This window comes from Vulpes lagopus, chromosome 17 (assembly GCF_018345385.1).
Source record: "Vulpes lagopus strain Blue_001 chromosome 17, ASM1834538v1, whole genome shotgun sequence".
Classification (NCBI taxonomy): domain Eukaryota; kingdom Metazoa; phylum Chordata; class Mammalia; order Carnivora; family Canidae; genus Vulpes; species Vulpes lagopus.
This window is the reverse complement of record NC_054840.1, coordinates 28,017,386-28,038,496: the sequence shown is the minus strand read 5'-3', so window position 1 is coordinate 28,038,496 and position 21,111 is coordinate 28,017,386. Positions and strand designations below refer to the sequence as shown.

Here is a 21,111-nt window from a genome sequence, read left to right as displayed (position 1 = left end):
TTAATGGTAAACATGAGGTGTGCCTAGCAGGAAGAGTGAAGTGTTAGTGGGAACTGGTGCAGGTGGGGGCAAATTCAAACGTTTTCAGCATGCAAGTCCTGAAGAGGACCAACTTTTATTCTTCAAAGTTCAGATAATATGGAATGCTTTATTTTGTGTCCAAATGGAATTATTGCAGTCCTACCCAAAGTCACTCACATTACGAAGAAGAGAAAACAATACACCACAGGCCAAAACGACAAGAAAGAAGGGAAGAAAGGAAGGGAGGAAGGAAGAAACAGAGAGAGAGAAGGAAAGGAAGAGAGAGAGAGAGAGAGAGAGAAAAACAACTCAGGAAGCAAACTAGACCCCTCATCCATTGCTGATGGAAATGCAAATGGTGTAGCCACTTTGAAAAAGAGTCAACCAACTCCTCAAAAGGTTAAATGGAGTTACCATATTGAGACAGGGAAACTAAAGGACTCTATAAAAATCTGCTTTTTGCTCCTTTTTCTTACTAGGACTTGCACCTCCACCCTACTTTACACATGCCTTGTAAATAAATATATATCCTCCTTGTAAGGGACAAGGAGTTAATGGTTCTCTAGAATAGTTAACATTTAAGGGGATGCCTGGGTGGCTCAGCGGTTGAGGGTCCCAGGATCAAGTCTCACATCTGGCTCCCTGCATGGAGCCTGCTTATCTCTCTGCCTGTAGATACACAGTATCTATCTGCCTCTCTCTGTGTGTCTTTCATGAATAAATAAATAAGATTTTTTTTCTTAATAAATAAAATCTTAAAAACAAAAACAAAAAACATCTAAGAAGGACCAGGTGAGAATGACCAGGAAATCTATCCTTTTTTCTTTTCTTTTCTTTTTTTTTTTTTTTTTTTTAAGATTTTTATTTATTTATTCATGATAGAGAGGAGAGAGAGAGAGAGAGAGGCAGAGACACAGGCAGAGGGAGAAGCAGGCTCCATGCCAGAGGCCAGACGCGGGACTCAATCCTGGGACTCCAGGATCACACCCGGGACCAAAGGCAGGCGCTAAACTGCTGAGCCACCCAGGGATCCTCAGGAAAGCTATCCTAATGCACATTCCAGACCACTGGAGCTAGACACCTGAAAGTGAGATCCCCTGGCTTCAAGGAATGACACCTAGGCCCTTGTCTTTGTTCTGACTGGTTCCTGAAAGCCTGAGAGGACCATACACCAGAATTCCTCCCTCAATAAAAACCCCCAGACCTCAAACAAAGATGAAACTCCCTCCTTTCCTCTCTAAGTGTGTTGGACACTCACTCTGCTAATTGCTCTGTGTCTTCAATAAACTCTGCTTTCACCTCCTGCTGGCTCATGTTTGATTTCCATCCTGTGTGAAGCCAAGGGCCCTCTTGGCTGGTCCTGCTGAACACCCCTGGTCCTGGAACCCAGCCTGCTGGCATCCATATGAGTCAGCAATATCAATTCTAGGTATGTACCCAAGAGAAATGAAAACATACCTCTGCTTATACAATAACTTGTACAGGAATCTTCATTGCATTATTAGCATAATAATAATTAACATTATTAGCATTATTCCTAATAAAAGCCAATATTCCTAACAGTCAAAAAAGTGTAAACAACTCAAATGTCTATCAAAGCATGAGTGAAAAAAAAAAGCATGAATGAATTAATAAAATGATGGATAAAAAAATATCCATACAGTGGTGTATTTGACAATAAAATGGAATGAGTAGTGTGATACATGATACAACATGGTTGAATCTTGAAAATGGTATGCTAAGTGAAAGAACTGTAAAAAAAAGACCACATAAGGGGCAGCCCTGGTGGCTCAGTGGTTTAGTGCTGCTTCGGCCCAGGGCCTGATCCTGGAGACCTGGGATCGAGTCCCATGTCAGGCTTCCTGCATGGAACCTGCTTCTCCCTCTGCCTGTGTCTCTGCCTCTTTCTCTCTCTTTCTCTCTCTGTGTCTCTCATGAATAAATAAAATCTTAAAAAAAAAAAGAAGACCACATAAGAAAGGGAGGTGGGAGGGGGTGGGGTAGGGGGTGACTGGGTGACTGGCACTGAGGGGTGCCCTTGATAGGATGAGCACTGGGTGTTATTCTATATGTTGGCAAATTGAACACCAATAAAAAATAAATTTATATAAAAAAACCACATATTGTATGATTTATTTTATTTATGTGAAATGTCTGGACTAAGCAAAGCTATAGACAAAAAGTGGGTTAGTGATTGCATAGCGCCCAAGGCTTTGATGAAATGAGGGGTGACTCCCTAAAGGTACAGTAATTCCTTTTGGCCTGATGAAAATGTTCTAAATCAACTGTGGTGGCAATTACACAACTCTGTGAATGTACTAAAACCTGTCGGACACTTTTATTTTTTTATTTATTTATGATAGTCACAGAGAGAGAGAGAGAGAGGCAGAGACACAGGCAGAGGGAGAAGCAGGCTCCACGCACCAGGAGCCCGACGTGGGATTCGATTCCTGGTCCTCAGGATCGCGCCCTGGGCCAAAGGCAGGCGCCAAACCGCTGCGCCACCCAGGGACCCCCCCCCCTTTTATTTTTAAAGTTTGTCAAAATGGTAATAAAACACACACATAAAAGAGTCCTAGTGTTTTTCCTAAAGACCTTGCTTTGGGAAAAAGCCTTAACGTTGTTCAAATAGATATTCAAACTATTCAGACATAGAGCTTGGTGGAAAGCCATACAAGAGGATTCTGCGTTGATCCTTTTTGTGGACGTTTGCAGGCATTGCCGAAGGGGAAGACGTGGTCTGGGGCTCAGTAGCCAGTTTCCCTGACCACCTCCCAACAATCTGAGTATTAACCTCAAAGTCTCAAGCAAGTTGTTAAATACTTGTGACTCACAAACTAACTTCACGCCTGACTTTGAACCAGTGTAAATGTGAACAGGTGCGGGGAGGGCTGCAGCGAACTGCGTGAGAATCTGTGGAACTGTGAACTGCCCCCCCCCCCCCCCGGGTCACGAGAAGGCCACCGGCTTAGATGGAAGAATTGGGGGGGGGGGACACCTGGCACGTGCATCCTCAGGCTCCCTCCCTCGTCTGAAGGCGGAACCAGGGGACAACCGGAGCCCTCGGAGTTGCTCCTTCCCAGGCGAGGCAGCTCCCGCAGGGCTCCCAGCACTTGGAGGAGTTTCGGGGCGCAACGCCGCGGCCGGGCGGAGAGCAGAGGCCTGGGCGGCCGCAGGCACCCACCCGCGCGCGCCGCGAAGCCGCCGGCCCCGGAGGGCGGGGACGTGGCGCCGGGTCAGCAAAGGGCTGGCAATTGTGTCGGGAGGTGAGCGAGGCGCGGCAGCGGCGGGCGGAGCCCCCGACCAGTGATGTAAGGCGCGGAGGCATCCCCCTGCGAGAGTCGGGGCGGCGCGGCGCGGCGAGACCCCAGGGGTGTGGGGAGACCCCAGGGGTGTGGGGCGGGGGATCCCAGTCCCCGCCCTGTTTCCCCGCCCCTCCCCCCGCCTCCTGCACGCCCCTCCCCCCTCCTCCCCTCTGGTTGGAAAGTTTCTAGAATCTCTTCCCAGCGGCCTTTGCGGTTCCAACATGGCGGAGCTGACGGTGGAGGTTCGCGGCTCCAACGGGGCTTTCTACAAGGTACCGACCCTCTTGCCGCTTTGTCGGGTGTTCTGGGGGGCTAAGGCAGCTTTGGGGCAAGGCCGGTGGTCCCGGGGAGTGAGGTTTGGGGTCGAAAGGGCGCGCAGGCCGAAGCCCGGGGCTGCTGGGTTCCTCGCTTCTCCCCCCTCCGCCCGCGGTTTAACGGTCTCGGGGGCCAGGGCTCCGTTATGTTTTGAAACAGCACGTCGGACACCTCTTGCGTTTTCCTACTCGGGAGCCTTCCCTCTGGATGCTGGGGCGGCCGTGCTCGGGCCGGGGAGGAGGAGCCGAGTCGCTGCTGGGGCGGCGGGGAGCTCCCCGGGCGCAGGCCTGAGCGCCGGGAGGCTGCGGAGTCGTGGAAGGAGGTGGTGGGATTGTGCGGTCACCGCCGCTCCCCCGCCCCTCGGCCTGGGCCGAGCCCGGCGCCTCGGCCCGCTGCTCCGACCCCTCCCCGCCCCTGGGGGGGTGCGTCGCGGAATCTTAAGAATTCACCTTTGTATTAGGGTTTGGGGCTAATAAACTTCAGTGTCTGACGGGGAAGCGGGTGCCGAGTGGAGGGTCAGGGTCGGAGAGAAAACTAGAAACCCTTGTAAGGTGGCGGGTTTGAGATATTTTTGCGGCCTGGGTAATTGGGCGGCGCCTTAGCCCCTCTCCTACGGAAGAAAAGGCTAGAGTTACAGGCTTTAAGTAAGATGGGGGGGAAGAAAAAGGAAATCGATGAGGGAGACCGGTGGGGAGGTGACTAGTTTCTTCATATTATTCAGTGTTTTTGTAAAGAACTGTTGATTTTTTTTTTTTTTCTGGTTTCTTCCCCACGAGGTTTTTTGTTTGTTTGCTTGCACCGGGAGATACGTTCTCTTATGGGATGGGGACTGGAAAACCGAAGGGGAATTCGAGAGCAGAGGAATTGGGTGGGGGCTTCCAGGGTGTAGGGGTCACGTAACTGGAAATGAAATCCTTACGGTTTAGTTTTGTCCTTAAGACGGTCTCGATTCTCTTTCTCCAGAAGTATACGACGGTGTTTCGAGATCAATACAAAGTCTCCCCCAGCTGTTGTCTGTCAGTCAATCTTACTAAGCCAGGATCTCAAATGGTTGAGAGTCCTGGCTATTTTTATGAAGGGCCGCCTCTTAATACAGGAGTATTGTGTGTACGCAGAATGTGGTCTCCCTGGGTTTCACTTCAGCGTACCTTTTGTCCCACGGGATTTTGTTTTACTTGGTGGTCGTAATTTCCTCATTTTAGCGTTTGTTTTTCCTTTTGTAGTTTACTGATAAGCTGTGTGGCTTTGGTTTAACTGTCACGTGGTAGTGGCCTGGTGGGGCATCACAGTTGGTGTCTAAAGGATCTCCCTAAGCTTTTTACGAGTTTCAAGTCGCCTTAGGTGGTCAACAGAAAATAAAAACAGTGACTTCTTGGTGGAAAGGAGTCTTTTTGCTTGAGTAGATGTATTAGCGGTCTAGTTTTTTAACATTTGGTGTCAGACAAAAGACCTAAGTGAAATTTGAGTAGATATTTCATTGACTTCTGTTATTGAAAACCTAGTGGTTGCCTTCTCTGACCCCAGATACAGTTGTGGCACAAAGCACAAAGAATGGGCTTGCTATACTTTTTCTGTCAAGGGTAGGTAGGATTCATCATTCTTGCACACTGCCTCCCATGGAAAAGTTTCATATTCCCACTGTTGTGATACAATTGTGTAATGGGTTTTTTTTTTTTTTTCTGGCAAGTTGAGAAGTAAAATTTTTAAAGACTTTTACTCATGAGAGAGACAGAGAGGGGCAGAGACCTAGGCAGAGGAAGAAGTAGGCTCTTCACGGGAGCCTGATGCGGGACTTGATCCCAGGACCCCAGGATCACGCCCTGAGCCACCCAGGTGCCCGGAAAAATAAAATTTTTTTGCCTTTATTTTGAGGCTTGTGGATGGTAGATTGAACGTCCTTTTTTTTTTTTTTTTCTTAAGAATTTTAAAGATTTTATTAATTTACTCATGAGAGACAGAAGCATAGGCATAGGCGGAGGGAGAAGCCGGCTCCCTCTGGGGAGCCAGATGAGGGACTCGATTGGGGTACCCAGGGATGACACCCTGAGCTGAAGGCAGATGCTCAACCACGGAGCCACCCAGGCATCCCAGAACATCCCATTTTTTGCTGAGTATTTGTGTTGATGCTATAGAAGATATTTGTTTTCTTTTATAAGATTTAAGGTCATCCGTCTGAAAGTTTTAGTAAAGATTGTTTAGTGTTTGTTTTTTGGGTATTTTGTCTTAAAAATTTTGAGAGCATGAGCCTGGGAAGGGGCGGGAGAGGGAGAAGCCCACTCCTGGCAGAGCAGGAAAGCCCAAGGAGGGGCTGGATCCCAGGACCCTAGGACCTTGACCTGAGCTGAAGGCAGGTACTTAATCTTCTGAGCCACCCAGATGCCTTTATGGTGTTTGGTTTTTCATAGTTTTTAAAAAATCAAATTCACAATGAATAGTCCCTTTTTGGAACTTTGAAATACCGTTGATCCTTATCCTCACTCTACACATCTTAGAGTGCATTGCTTGTTTTTATTTGACAAAGAAAGGTGGTAATTTGGCGAAGGTTGGGAAGTACATTGTGTGTACTCAAATTGCACTTGAACGTTTGGAATTTTATGTCCTACCATAACCCACTTATACATTGTGGAAACAGGTCTTGAGAACTCTGGGAGAGCGAGAATGGTGAAGCAGAAGGAGCCCTGAACTTGCAGTTAGATAATGGCAAACCTGAAGTACAGACCTAGAATTCCCATTTTGTTCCCCATGTACCCTTGAGCATATCTTTGCTGTAAAATGAAGGATTTGAAGTGTAGTTCAGATCCTTTTTTTTTTTTTTAATCCCACAGAACTCACTTGGAAAAAAAATGGTTTACTGCGCAAGCAATTTATTTTTTAATACATGAATTTTTTAGATTAATTTGCATGTGGTAAAATTCACCTTTTCTGGTACATAGTTACGTGAGCTTTGGTAAAGGTTGTTAACTGCCAACATGTTGGAGATTTCCATTATTCCCCAGATTTCTCTCAGGCACCTTTGCAGTCACCTTCTCGCCTCACCCCTCAGTATTTCCATAGTTTCCCCTTTTCCAGAATGTTCTATATGTAGTTTCATACAGTATACTTACTAGTGTTTTGAATCTGTGCTTCTTTCATTTAGCATAGCAGCAATTTAATTTTAAGTAAAATTTTCTAATTTAAACAATAATAGTGGTCATTGAGGGCATTTTGGAAACAAAAGTTGTCTGGGTTAACAGCTGTTGACATTTTGGTTTATTCTTTCCAGTTTTCAGTGTGCAGGTGATTCTGATTTTCCTCCTTTTCTTCTTCCCCTCCTCCCATTTACACACAGTTGTAAACGCTAATCGCAGTAGAATTTCAAAGTCATGAGTTTAGGGGATCCCTGGGTAGGTAGTTCAGCGGTTTAGTGTCTGTCTGCCTTCCGCCCAGGGCATGATCCTGGAGTCCCAGGACCAAGTCCCACATCGGGTTAGCCGCATGGAGCCTGCTTCTCCCTCTGCCTATGTCTGCCTCTCTCTCTCTCTGTCTCTCATGAATAAATAAATAAAATTAAAAAAAAGTCATGGGTTTAGTTACCAGTGTCGTCCTGCCTTGAGGCAGTACCCTGTAGACATTTATTAAAGATTTTCTGGTGGAACTGAAACTTCATCTTCCAAATTAATTGGAACCAGTGAAAAGCTAAAAGAAGATGTTACCTAAAATTAGGATTTTTTTTTTAATAAAGCATACTATGTTTTGTATCTTTTTTTTTTGAGTGGATTTGTAGTTAGATAAAAACTTGATTTGCTTCTGTTTGCAGCTTTATGAATCTATGGGGTTGGAAAGAGTGGGATATATTGTAAGTACCTGAGGAGATATAATTCTAGATAAAAATTTGTATTTACAGCCGTTTCTACCTAGATTGAGGCATTTTAGGGTTTATACTACTGGCCATTGAAGGTGCTTCTCTAAAAAAATATTTAAGATAGAATTTAAGTTTTATGATTGTTAGTGTATTTAAAGAGTTGTGTAACCGTTATCATAAGCTTGCTTTAGAACATTTCAGTTAGCTCCCCAAAAACCCTGTGCCTCCTTGGAGTCATTAAAATGCTTAACAATTGATGTATATGATACTTAGCTTTGCAATAGCATTACAAATTGCATAGCTGTGGGCAGAATGTAATTTGTTTTTTATTTATTTTATTTATTTTTTTCAGAATGTAATTTAAATAAAAGTTGGAAAGAAGTGCCTCAGTTTCTGCTGATGTTAAGGAAAGTTTCCATGGTATTCCAAGGAAATGTGTAATCTCTTAAGCTGGCTGAATGAAATTTCAGGCCTTCTGTAGAAAACAGTTATTTTTACAGCTCTGCAATTTCTGCTTTGACTAATTGACTACAAATTTCAAAGCACTACAGTATTTCCAAAACTTCCCATTACTTTACCTTGATTTAATATTAAAATGAAATTCGATGGTAATTAAATTATGTAGTAGGTTTATTAGCGTTAATGATCATAACCTAGAGTTTTAGAGGAGTTTCTTGAGAGAGTACTGACTTCAAAATTAATATAGAATATTTATTTCTTTGTGCAGGTTAGTAATTGAAAAGCTAGATGGTGGCTGTCTTAATATTAGGGACACTGTTAAAATCATATTTCCAGATATCTTAAATATAAGAATATTTATAAATATAAAATAAAAGAATAGTTATGCATTTTTTATTATTGAAATTTTTTTAAGCAAAAGATTTAACTTAATACTGTAAAAATATGGGAATCTACACAGATATGGAAATTCCAAAGATTGCCGTAACTGTATATGTTATATACAGAACTTTATAAAAACAGAACTAAGATGTAACTGAAAAAGCCACTTAATTTTTGAAAATTAGACTTCCTCTGTAAGGAAGTCTATTTTTTTAAATTATAAAAGCAATATGTAAATATGAAAAATCTGAAAACAAAACCAAAAAAAGGGGAAAACTTTATCCACCTAGAGAGATATTATCAAGGCCTTGGCTTTATGTACAGAAAACAAACTTTATTTCCATATTTTCACACACCTATATGTTTCATATCATATTTCTGTGCATTCTCTAAGATAGGTTACTGTGTCTGTTACTTACTAGATAGTGTATACAGCTTATACTAGTATTTTCTGATTCTGTTCTTTCAAAGACTCCCTGAGGTAAATGTGTTTTTATTCCCATTTTACATACTAGGAAACTGATAATAATAAGTAACTTGTCCATGCTGAAATGAGATTTAACTCTAGGGCTTCTCATTTCCAATACTTAATTTAACATAGTATTAGAAGTTCTTCAAAGGAAATCTTCCAATAGTGAGCTTATATTTAAGTATTTTAGTTAGACAAGGCAGGGCACCTGCGTGGCTCAACCGGTTAAGTGTTACCTTCCCCTCAGGTTATAATCTTTTTTTTTTTTTTTTTAATTTTTATTTATTTATGATAGTCACAGAGAGAGAGAGAGAGGCAGAGACACAGGCGGAGGGAGAAGCAGGCCCCATGCACCGGGAGCCTGATGTGGGATTTGATCCCGGGTCTCCAGGATCGCGCCCTGGGCCAAAGGCAGGCGCCAAACCACTGCGCCACCCAGGGATCCCTCAGGTTATAATCTTAGCACCTTGGGATCCAACCTGCTATCGGGCTCCCTGGTTAGTGGAGAGTTTGCTTCTCCCTCTCTGGCTTTCTCTGCTTGTGCTGTCAAATGAATAACGTCTTAAAAAGAATAAAAAAGACAAGGCAAACACTTGATAATAATTAAAGAAGCAATTTCTCTACTACAATGTTAAGGTTGTAGCAAACTAGTTTATTTTTTTTCAAAGTTTTACTTATTTTTAGTAATGTCTGCATTCCTATGGGGCTCCAACTCATGACCCTGAGATTAGGCATTGCATGTTCTTCCAAATGAGCCAGCCAGGTACCCCAGATTAGCTTTTTTTTTTTTTTTTTTAAATAGTGGGAAGAGCAATATGGTGTTCCATGAGTGATCCCGATTCTTGTACTAGGCAGTCGTAAGATCCTTTTTTCCTTTTCATCTGCAGTGTTTTACAGTTAGATTGCTTTTTAACAATTTATCAAGTGGTGCTTTCTGCTTGGCTCTGTTCATTAAGATCCTGTCTTGCACTAACAAAGCTACTATATATTGAGCACTCAGGCTATCTGTTGGACTGTGCAGGTACTTTACATGAATTTATCTCATTTAGTCTTCTCAGTCACAGTGAAGGGGACAATAATGTTACCAACAACTGTGGAAACTGAGGCCAAATGAATCTAGTTCCAAAGAATTAATAGGCTGATTCGAGGTTCAGATTGGGTTTTCAGATTTGAGTGGTGTGATTTAAAAATTTTTTTATTACATCATTTTTCCAAGAAACAATGCAGCATTCCAAAAACTGAAAATTTACCGTTGATACTGATTCCTACAAGTCTACTGTGCTACACAAGTCAAGAAATTACACTAATTCTTACAAGTCTACTCTGCTACACTAGTCAAGAAATTAAATCTTAAAGTATTTAGAAACATTCAGCTTTATTTTAAAAATTTTATCAAAAAAAAAATTTTATTTATTTACTCATGAAAGACACAGAGAGAGGGGCAGAGACATAGGCAGAGGGAGAAGCAGGCTCCATGCAGGAAGCTCGATGTGGGACTCCATCGGGACTCCAGGATCACGCCTTGGGCCAAAGGCAGATGCTCAACCGCTGAGCCACCCAGGTGTCCCAGAAACATTCAACTTCCTTCCATCCTTTCCTTCCTTTCCTTCCGAGAGGCAGAGACACAGGCAGAGGGAGAAGCATGATCCCTGCAGGGAGCCCGACATGGGACTCCATCCCAGGTCTCCAGGATCACACCCTAGGCTGAAGGTGGCGCTTAAACCCTGGGCCACCCAGGGTTGCCCAAACATTCAACTTTAAAGTCTAACTGTAGGAGCTCCTCAGAAAGCTTACAGTCTGCATTTTTATTCTTTTATGTCTTTTTTTTTTCTTTTAAAGATTTTATTTATTCATGAGAGAGACAGAGAGGCAAAGACTCAGGCAGAAGCGGGCTCCTTTAGGGGAGCCTCATGTGGAACTTGATCCTGGGTCTCTGGGACCATGTCCTGAGCGAGCCAAAGGTGGATGCTTAACCACTGAGCCACCCAGGCATCCCTCTTCTATGTTTTTGAAGATTGATTTATTTTAGATTGTGAGCGAGCAATTCCGCACAAGTGGGAAGAGGGGCAGAGGGAGGGGGGGAGAGAATTGCAAGCGGACTCCTTGCTGAGCAGGAGTACTTGGGGCTGGATCCCAGGACCCTGAGATCATGAACTGAGCAGAAACCCAAGAGTTATTAGACACTTGACTGTGCCATACAGGGGCCTCTACAACTGATTATTATTATTATTTTTTTTAAAGATTCAGGTGACAGAGTGTGCCAGCACAAGCAGGGGATGTGGCAGGGAGAGGGAGAAGCAGGGAGCGCAGTGTGGGACTCTATCCCAGAACCCTGGGATCATGACCTGAGCCAAAGACAATCACTGAGCCACCCAGGCGTCCCTACAACCTAGATTTTTAAGAGCATTTTCTCTAAAAAGAATACTATCAGCTATATAGAAATCTGAACAGTTTTATACTGATGCTAATACTGAACTGCACTTGAATTCACATTCTTAGCAGAATAGCTGTCTAGTACACATGCACGCTTCTTAAACATTATTACAGGAGAGCCATTCTTCATGTTTCTTCCTCCTTATCTTCTTCCACTTCCTCCTCATTCTTCTTTTTTTTTTTTTTTTTTACAGACTTTTTAATTTTTTATTTATTTATGATAGTCACAGAGAGAGAGAGAGAGGCAGAGACACAAGGCGGAGGGAGAAACAGGCTCCATGCACCGGGAGCCCGACGTGGGATTCGATCCCGGGTCTCCAGGATCGCGCCCTGGGCCAAAGGCAGGCGCCAAACCGCTGCGCCACCCAGGGATCCCCCTCCTCATTCTTCTTTGAGCCTGTCGGCCTTCCAGGGCCCTTTCCTCCTCTTAAAGTGTAATTTTTTTAAAGTTCAAATATAGGACGTTAAATTACTGATTATATATTATTATTAACAAGCTGTTAATACAGTGGGAGTCCAGAAAACTAATTGGGAGGATTCCTAGAGAAATGATTTGCTCTGTGTCTTGATAAAAATCTGCTCTTTCCAGTATGGTGGCCACTAGCCACAGGTGAAATGTGCTAACGTGAATTGAGATGTACTTTAGTTGTAAAATCTATGCCAGATTTATTCATTTATTTTAAGATTTTATTTATTCATGAGAGACAGAGAAGCAGGCTCCCTTCAGGGAGCCTGATGTGGGAACCAACCCCAGGATCACGACCTGAGCCAAAGTCAGATGCTCAACCACTGAGCCATCCAGGTGTCCCTATACCAGATTTCAAAGAGTTAGTATAAAAAAATACATCATTACATGTTAAAATAGTATTTTGGATATGTTGGGTTAAGTAAAAGTATTATGGAAGCTAATGTACTTTTTAAAAATTTATTTAAATATGGTTACTAGAAAATTTAAAACTACGAATATGCTTCAAATGGTGTGCTAGATGGTTATTATTTATTTATTTATTTATTTTTTAAAGATTTTATTTATTTATTCATGATAGTCACACACACACACACAGAGAGAGAGAGCGAGAGAGGCAGAGACATAGGCAGAGGGAGAAGCAGGCTCCATGCAGGGAGCCCGACCTGGGATTCAATCCCAGGTCTCCAGGATCGCACCCTGGGCCAAAGGCAGGCGCTAAACCGCTGCACCACCCAGGGATCCCGATTTATTTTTTAAAGATTTTGTTTATTCATTAGAGACACAAGGAGGCAGAGACATAGGCAGAGAGAGAAGTTGGCTCCGTGCAGGGAGCCTGATGTGGGACTCGATCCCGGGACTCCGGGATCACGACTTGAGCCGAAGTTGGACATTTACCGCTGAGCCACGCAGGCATCCCTCCTCAGTTACTATCTTAATATTGCTTGTTATATGAAGTATTTCTCAAAATATTTGAAATGCTTTATATATATATGCATATACAGTTGACCCTTTAACAGAGGTTTGAACTGCATGCATCCACTTACATGTGTAAATGTATTTTTTTTTCTAGCTTTGCTATATATTAGAATACTGTGATATATAAAAAATACATGTTGATTGTTTTGTGTAATCGGCAATACTTCTGGTCAGCAGTTTTGGGGGGGGAATCAGATGTTATATGTGGACTTTCAGTTGTGTTGGGGTGGGTACCCCTATTTCCTTGTATTGTTCCAGGAGTCAACTGTACATGAAACTTTTCAAATTTTCTTATCATGAGGCACCTCTGCGTTTTCTTGCCATGTAGTATTGAGTATTAAAAGGCTTTAGAATATTCATTGCACATGTTTAGTCAGTAGTAAGAGACTTTGATAGCTCTGTTAAATTTTCTAATACCAAGTCTTCATAAGTACCTTGAGCAAAACAAAATGAAGTAATACAAATGATTGCTTTGTTGTTTCAAACAATTCTAATTATTCGCACAATCCTTTTAGTTTATTTGTCCTCATGTTAAAAGATGCTGAAAAGAGTGGCAAAGCTGATTCCATATTGAAACTCAATTAAATATCAGTTGTTTTACTTTGTCTTTTACCCTAGCCTCAGCGTTTTTTTGCTTTGCTTTTTTTGGGAAGATGAGTAGAGGTCTTCATTAATAACTGATGAAGTTTGTAGTTATTTTTGGCAGATGAACATGCATGCATTCCCTGTTGATTTGTTCAGGGTCAAGACTCAGGCTTTCTGTATCTCTGTTTCTTCCACTGGCTGGTTAATTATAGTAAAACTTATTTTTCCCATTTTTGCTTTTATAGTGTTTCAGATCATAGAATATTTCAAGCCTTAAATTTTCTGGTGACTGGTTATATGTATTTAATACATAGTAGGCCTTCTGTACGTGTTTGTCAAATGATCAAGTGGATCTCATTTTTGACTTTGGGACACTGATTTGTTTTTAATTTTAGGTAATGACATATATGCAAAATTAACTTCATCATTTCTAATTTTGATTCATTTAATTGAAAATTTTCTTTTAGCAGTTGTATGTTGATCCTGGTCTAGTTCTGATGTTGTTACAGAACTTTAGGGATACATAGAACTAGAACATAGAACTATAGGGAACTTTAACTCTTTGCAACTGGAAAGTTATAATAATTTCAGATGGCCCTGTGGAACCATTAAGTAATCCCATTTCAAGAAGAACTGGATTTGGATTATTATTGTGTCCATTGACTTAAAATGACTTCCACTTGTAGATTTAGTTATGTAGATCTTCAAAAAAAAAAAAAAGTGCTGCTTAAAGTTAGGAATTTTTTTTTTTTTTTTTTAAAGTTAAGAAATTTGATCACAGTTATTAGTCTTAAATGTTTGTGCTTGTTACTGGAATCAAATTACAGTTTAAATCTTTTAGGTGTTACAAGCATCACACTAGTTTGTTAATTAGAATGTAGATTTGAGATCCCTAGGGATGGAAAAATTAAAAAGATAGAGGGAGTAGTGCTTGTATATATGTATGTGCTCTATGGAAAAAGTGCTGGTTGAGAAAGCGCTTTAGGATATGTCTCTGTGGGACGCCTCTGTGGCTCAGCGGTTAAGCATCTGCCTTCTGCCATTGGCTCAGGGCATGATCCTGGGGTCTAGGATCGCGTCCCACATCGGGCTTCTTGCAGGAGAGCCTGTTTCTCCCTCTGCCTATGTGTCTGCGTGTCTCTCTCTCTCTCTCATGAATAAATAAAATCTTCTAAATCTTAAAAAAAAAAGGGTGTCTCTTCTTTAAAGAGTATTATTTTTTGAAGATTTTATTTATTTATTCATGAGAGAGACAGAGACTTAGGCAGAGGGAGAAGCAGGTTCCCTGCAGGTAGCTGGATGTGGGGCTGGATCCCAGGACCCTGGGATCATGACCTGAGCCAAAGGCAAACTTGTTCAACCACTGAGCCACCCAGGTGCCCCTCTTTAAAGAATATTTACGCATACATATGTATATGTATAATTTTATATGTAGATGTTAAATATTCATGAACTTGTAAATTTTTTCCCTTTTTTCTTTGGTCCTCTTTGCACTTAATCTCCTCCCATCCCCACTCCATTTCACTTAGTCTTTATAGCCAGGTGTACATCATACTAGATTTTTCTCTGTACTCAATAGAAAGGTGCATAGATGTATAGTCATATACACATGTGGGTTTTTTTTTTTCAGTATTGCTCTATAAAAATATGGTAGTCTGTATTTTGACTGTTTTCCCTTGGAGTATAGTTTATCTTTAAATGGTTACATAATATCTAATGGCAAGAATGGTAAAGTTCAGCCATTCCCCTGTTAATAGACACTCACTTTGTTTTCAGTTTCTTTCCCACTCCACATATCTGTTTCCATTGGAGGGGTTATAAATAATGGGAAGCTTGGTGTAAGGGAACTTTCTTTTTTAACTTTAATAAATGTTAACATTACCTTCCAAAAGGCTTAATTCTGCTTTCTTTCTCAGTAAATGTGAAGGCTTTTCTGTACATCCGTGGCAGAAAATGAGTTCTATAATCTTTAATTTTGGCCAGTCTGTTGGATATAAACGGTTACCTCGATGGAAATTTCATTTGCTGAGTCCCACTTGTGAATTTTAATGTTTGTTGGCTATTTGGATTTGCTTTTCCATAAATTTATGTTTGCCTCTTATTGGATGTCTTTTGTCACGTTTTGAGATTTCTTAGGACTCACTTAAGAATGCCCCCTTCTCATTTAAAATACCTGTTGACTTTTTGGTATCTCTGGTTATAGAGAAGTTTTATTTTTTACATACTGAACTATTTTTTTCCATATCAGGGCTCCAGGGTTTCCAGGCTTGGTTAAACAGCCTGGGTCTTGTTTATACATAAAATTTCTTAAATCTCCTAGTTGTTTTTTTCCATTTATCTTTACTACAACAGGACTTTATTTTGAATATTCATAGGCAAATGTGCTAGTACCATGTATTTAAAAAATCATTTGCTTTAGGATGTTTTGTTTTTGCATGTGGAGGAATTAGGAGGAGGATGCCCAGCGTCTTAGAGAGCTGTATCTCATTCAGGGTTGATAGAACCTCCTGAGAATTGCTCCAGAAAGTCTCTAAAGTGCTGTCAGAAGAATATAAAGACTCATTGAAGGAGGACATTGTGACTTGCTTTGTAGCAGAAATACTGCCAGTTAGGGGTCTTATTACCCTTACCTTACTGCCCTGGGCCCTCTTGTCTTATCTATCACATAGTAGGTAGTGGATCTTAACAGCGAAACCATTGTACTCTAGTCTCTGGTGAGATTTTTTCCTTTCCCCAATTTCTGTATGTTACTTGAGTACACAGTCCAGAAACATAAAATGTTTAATTGTAAGTTATTTACATTACTTGATATAGAAGCACCAGGAGGACGATTTCTCGTGGTATTTTGGGGGAGGAGAGTAGCTTTAAGTACTTTGGGTACTTGAGTACCTGGGAATACCTTAGTTTAGGAAGCTTCAATTCTTTCCATTTGCAAATTGAGACATACACAAAATTACTTAGGCAATGATGGTCACCTGTGCTAGTCAGTTTCTCAACATAATCCAGTCTATCATCCAAATTATAACACAGAAGCACTATTTTCACAGTTTTTCCCAGGTTAGTACATAGCTAGTACCATCCTAATGCATGGGAGAGAAGTTAATTCATTACACACTGTGAATGCCGTAGTGATTGGGCTGTAGTCTCTTAGAACCCTGGTTAAGAAATACTGTACTGTATTTTGTCTTTATTTTTACTCTTGTAGAATGGGTCATAACATGTAGAGTGCAGAGCAGGACAAGAGGTGGATTGATTGTAGACCTGTTGATTTGAGGTATGAAAGTGAGCCAATGGCAGAGGTGTCTACACAGTTTCAATAGGATTTAGAATCCAAGGAATAGGTTACTTTTCTATATGCAGATTTGGGAAGTTAGTGTAAGATTGTACTACAATTTCATCTAAAGTGGCATTAGTTTTGAGAGACACAAAGAAGTGTTGCCAGTTAATCTGTTTGTGGTGGTTCATACTTACTGAAAGGTATCGTTATTTTTAAGATTTTTAAAGTAATCTGTACACTCAGCGTGGGGCTCAAACTTACAACCTTAAGGTCAGGAGTTGCATGCTCCACCAACTAACTGAGCCAGCCAGGAGCCCCTGAAAGATATCTTTAAACACTTGCATGCATAAAATGGAAGATGTAAACAAAATAAACTGGTTAAAACATCTTCACATTCAGGTGATTGTGTTTTTTCTTACAATATCTTCCTCAGTGTCATGGAGAGCATTGATGTTGCAAGCATACTTTAAATGAGCTCTCCTCTATTATCTCCAGGATTTTCTTGCAAGAATTTTCATCCACTCTGCAAGTTTTGGTGCTGGTGCTTTCTTGATTTTATCAGAAGGTGTCAACAGAACAACCTTCTGGTAAGAAAACTTAATCCTTGCTAAAATTGGCCTTTAATGGTTTGCTGAATGAAATGTCAGGAGGTTGAAGTCAAGTGCTACAGAAAATTGCAAGCTGACCCAAGTTTGAGCATGCTCAAATGCTGAAATTTATATACTGATTGCCATGTGGTTATCTGCTGTTTTCTAAGATTTGCCATCAGTTGTAAGATCCTGATTTCAGAGTTAATAAATTGTTTAGGAGTTATGGGCTGGGAAGGTAGACTGGGGCCAGACAATGATACCAGTAAATAAATGGATAAAAGGATAAGAAGTAATAAATCAGTGGCAGTTCTTGGGGAGGAGAATCTGAGGTGAATTTTTTTTTTTAAAGATTTATTTAATTATTCATTCAGTGAGAGCGAGAGAGAGGCAGAGACACAGGCAGAGGGAGAAGCAGGCTCCATGCAGGAAGCCCCATGTGGGACTCGATCCCGGGTCTCCAGGATCACACCCCGGGCTGCAGGTGGCGCTAAACTGCGCCACCAGGGCTACCCTGAGGTGAATTTTGTATAAATTATGCTATTAACTTTTCCTTTCTTATGGGTTATGTTTTCATAATCCTATGTATCCACAGCAGTAACTAACTAATGCTGCTGGTGAAAATGGAGTTAGCCCATTTAGAAGAAACACAACCAAACTGAGCCCAATGCCTTTAATATAGAGAGAATTTATTCTAATTCTCTTAATTTTAGCAATACCAAATTTTGTCACAAGCTTGTTTCAGTAATTAAATCATCTACTTGTGATGTTGTAACACATTGGAAAAGGCATCAAAAATGTTGTGGTGGCCAAATAAAAAAAAAGATTCTAAAATTTTGTGAAAGTGATCCTGAGACTTTATTTTTAAAAAATTTTAAAAAAATGTATTTTTTTATTTGAGAGCTTGTGCACAAACAGGAGGGAGGCAGGTGGAGAGGGAGAAGCAGATTCCCACTGAGCAGCGAGTCTAGTGTGGGCATTGATCCACCTGAGATCACCACCTGAGCGGAAGGCAGACCCATAACTGACTGAGCCAGCCAGGCACCCCCTGAGAAAGACTTAGAAAGAAACATTTTGATAGAAGTATTAAAGGTAGAGTGAATCTTAAATCGAATAAGAATATTTTGAGGGAGGCAGTGATGTGTAAGAACTTCTTACCTTTTGCTTAGAGTAAATGTGAACTAGAAATTTTTGATGGATCCCTTTTATTGCTTGAGACTGGAGTCTCAAAAACCTACTCTCCATTTAGGAAGATGGTGCTGTTTGTGGCAGGGGTTTTTTGGCTTGGTCTGTTGGCAATCCGTAAACTCTGCTAATGAGAATTCTGAGGTTTAAGAGTTACAGCTTTAGGGAATAAATCTTAGGTTTTTGGATCTGGGTTTCCACCCTAAAACCTTACTTTTAAATTGAAGATTCAAGCTGTCTGGTTTCTGGGTAGTTTGCCGAGTATTAAGGTTTTGGAGTTTTCCTTTTGATAAGAAGGCAAATTTTGTGATGTAATGAGTTGGAATTATAGGAGATTACTAGTGGATTTTTCGGAAATCTAAAGAAATGGGTGAATTTAAAATACTTTGCAGTCAAAGGAATTTTCTGGACAAAGATATGTTCTTAGTGATTTAGTGAGAACGTTCTCAAAGGGATTCATGCATCTCCGTAGTTATAAGCCACAGTTCAGTGAAGCAAGGCATTTGGTAAGTTTATTGTATTTTATTTTTTAAAAATATTTTATTTATTCATGACAGACACAGAGAGGCAGAGGGAGGCAGAGAGAGAAGCAGGCTCCATGCAGGGAGCCTGATGTGGGACTCCATCCTGGGTCTCCAGGATCATGCCCTGGACTGAAGGCGGTGCTGAGCCGCTGGGGCTGCCTTGATAAGTTGATTTTATTTAATTAATTTATTTTTTTAAAATAAATCTTTTTTATTTTTTTTCATTTTTTTAAAAATTTTTATTTATTTATGATAGTCACAGAGAGAAAGAGAGAGAGGCAGAGACATAGGCAGAGAGAGAAACAGGCTCCATGCACCAGGAGCCTGACGTGGGATTCGATCCTGGGTCTCCAGGATCACGCCCTGGGCCAAAGGCAGGGGCTAAACCGCTGCGCCACCCAGGGATCCCTGATAAGTTGATTTTAAACACTGAAATCTTGTTTTATTTCGAGCCTGTTTTGGGTAAGATAGCTTGTCTTTCCAGTTGTGAAGAATATACTGAAGTTTTCTTTCTGGAACTTTGCCTTAAAGAGGCTTTTTAGGAAAGGTGCTTTATTTCTTTAAATTAGTATTGCTACCAAACTTTTTTTTTTTTTAAGATTTTATTTATTTATTCATGAGAGACCAAGAGAGCGAGAGGCAGAGATATAGGCAGAGGGAGAAGCAGGCTCCATGCAGGGAGCCCGCTGTGGGACTCGATCCCAGGACTCCAGAATCACATCCTGGGCCAAAGGCAGGCGCTAAACCACTGAGCCACCCAGGGATCCCCTTGCTACCAAACTTAACCTTTCGGAACTTAAAAGTAAAAGTCATGAAAGGCATTTTATCATTTGATAATGAGTTCATGAAAAGAGCTCCAGATGAGTGTTTAAATTCACCATTTATAACTTAGGGAGTGAATTTCGGGGTTCTGTAGATGTGATGTATGTGGTTTTAGCTTCCCTTTTACTAAAGTGAGAGATCTGGAAGGTCTACAAAAGAGAAATTTTTTCAAGTAAGCTTTACACCCTATATGGGGCTTGAACTCAAAATTGTGAGATCCCAGTCTCATGCTCAGTTGACTGAACAAACCAGGTGCCCCAATAGAAAATTTTTTTCTTTTTTAAAGATTTTATTTATTCATGAGAGACAAGTCACACACACACAGCGAGAGAGAGAGAGGCAGAGACACAGGTAAAGGGAGAAGCAGACTCCATTCAGGGAGCCCGATGTGGGACTTGATCCCAGGACTCCCAAGATCACGGTCTGAGCCAAAGGCATACTCTTAACTGCTGAGCCACCCAGGCTTCCCCCCTTAATAGAAATTTTATCTTCAGAATCAGGTAACTTTCCCATAGACAGGGTCTCTGATTTTTATATCCTGATTTTCTACTATAATCTTGGTCTTTCAATTCCTAAAATAATTTCTGTCATGTTTCTTTTTGCTTAACCAGTAGGAACCCCCCCCCCCCCATGACTGCCCTCATCAAGCTCAAAACCTGGTATTTAGCTGTATTTAGCTGTCATCAGAAATGTATCCTTAAGGGTGCCTGGGTGGCTCAGTGGTTGAGTGTCTTCTGCCTTCTGCTCAGGGTTGTGATCCCGGGGTCGGGGGATCAAGTACGGCACTGAGCTCCTTGCAGGGAGCCTGCTGGGCCCTCTGCCTATGTCTCTCTCTCTCTAATGAATAAATAAAATCTTTTTAAAAATGTACCCTTGAGTTGGGTAGGTACTCTGCACCTTTTTCTTTTCACAAGCAATTTAAGCTCCCACCTCAAAATTGCTAACCTTAAATGTGACTGGTAAAAAAAAAATGAAGTTACTCTATATTCTGGTAAGGAAGAGTCTGCAACAAAGTGGGAGCAGAAAAGTGAAAATTAAATACATAGTAGTAAACCTAAGATTTTTTTTTTTTCAAGATTTTATTTATTCATGAGCAACACAGAGAGAGAGAGAAGCAGGCTCCATGCGGGAAGCCTGATGTGGGACTCCAGGATCACACCCTGGACTGCAGGCAGCGCTAAACTGCTGTGCCACCGGGGCTGCCCTAAACCTAGGATTTTAAAGAGGATTTGTATAATTCAAACTACAACTTATTTTTTCTCTGACTACCCATTCACATAGTTCATACCCATTGTTACTTTCGTTTTTTAGTTTGTTCAACTGTTAGCTCACTTGAGACTATTATAAATTAGGAATTTGCTGTATTTCACATTCTACTCCTTCCTTTATATGTGATGATTATTAATTTTTAGCTTTCAGGTAGTATAACATATCAAACTTTTTGTGGCTTTTCACTTTTAAAA

At 41.1% G+C, this 21,111-nt stretch overlaps 1 protein-coding gene across 6 annotated transcripts in view; it reads left to right on the top strand.

The window, feature by feature from the left end:
- Window positions 1-3,492: 3,492 nt before the first annotated feature.
- Window positions 3,493-21,111, top strand: part of FXR1 (FMR1 autosomal homolog 1) — a 64,978-nt gene continuing 47,359 nt past the window's right edge. For all 6 annotated transcript variants that reach the window (XM_041732054.1, XM_041732053.1, XM_041732052.1 and 3 more), the window contains exon 1: window positions 3,493-3,598. In XM_041732054.1, the coding sequence (XP_041587988.1) occupies window positions 3,548-3,598 (51 nt within the window). In that variant the 5' untranslated portion in view covers window positions 3,493-3,547. The remainder of the gene's footprint in view (window positions 3,599-21,111) is intronic.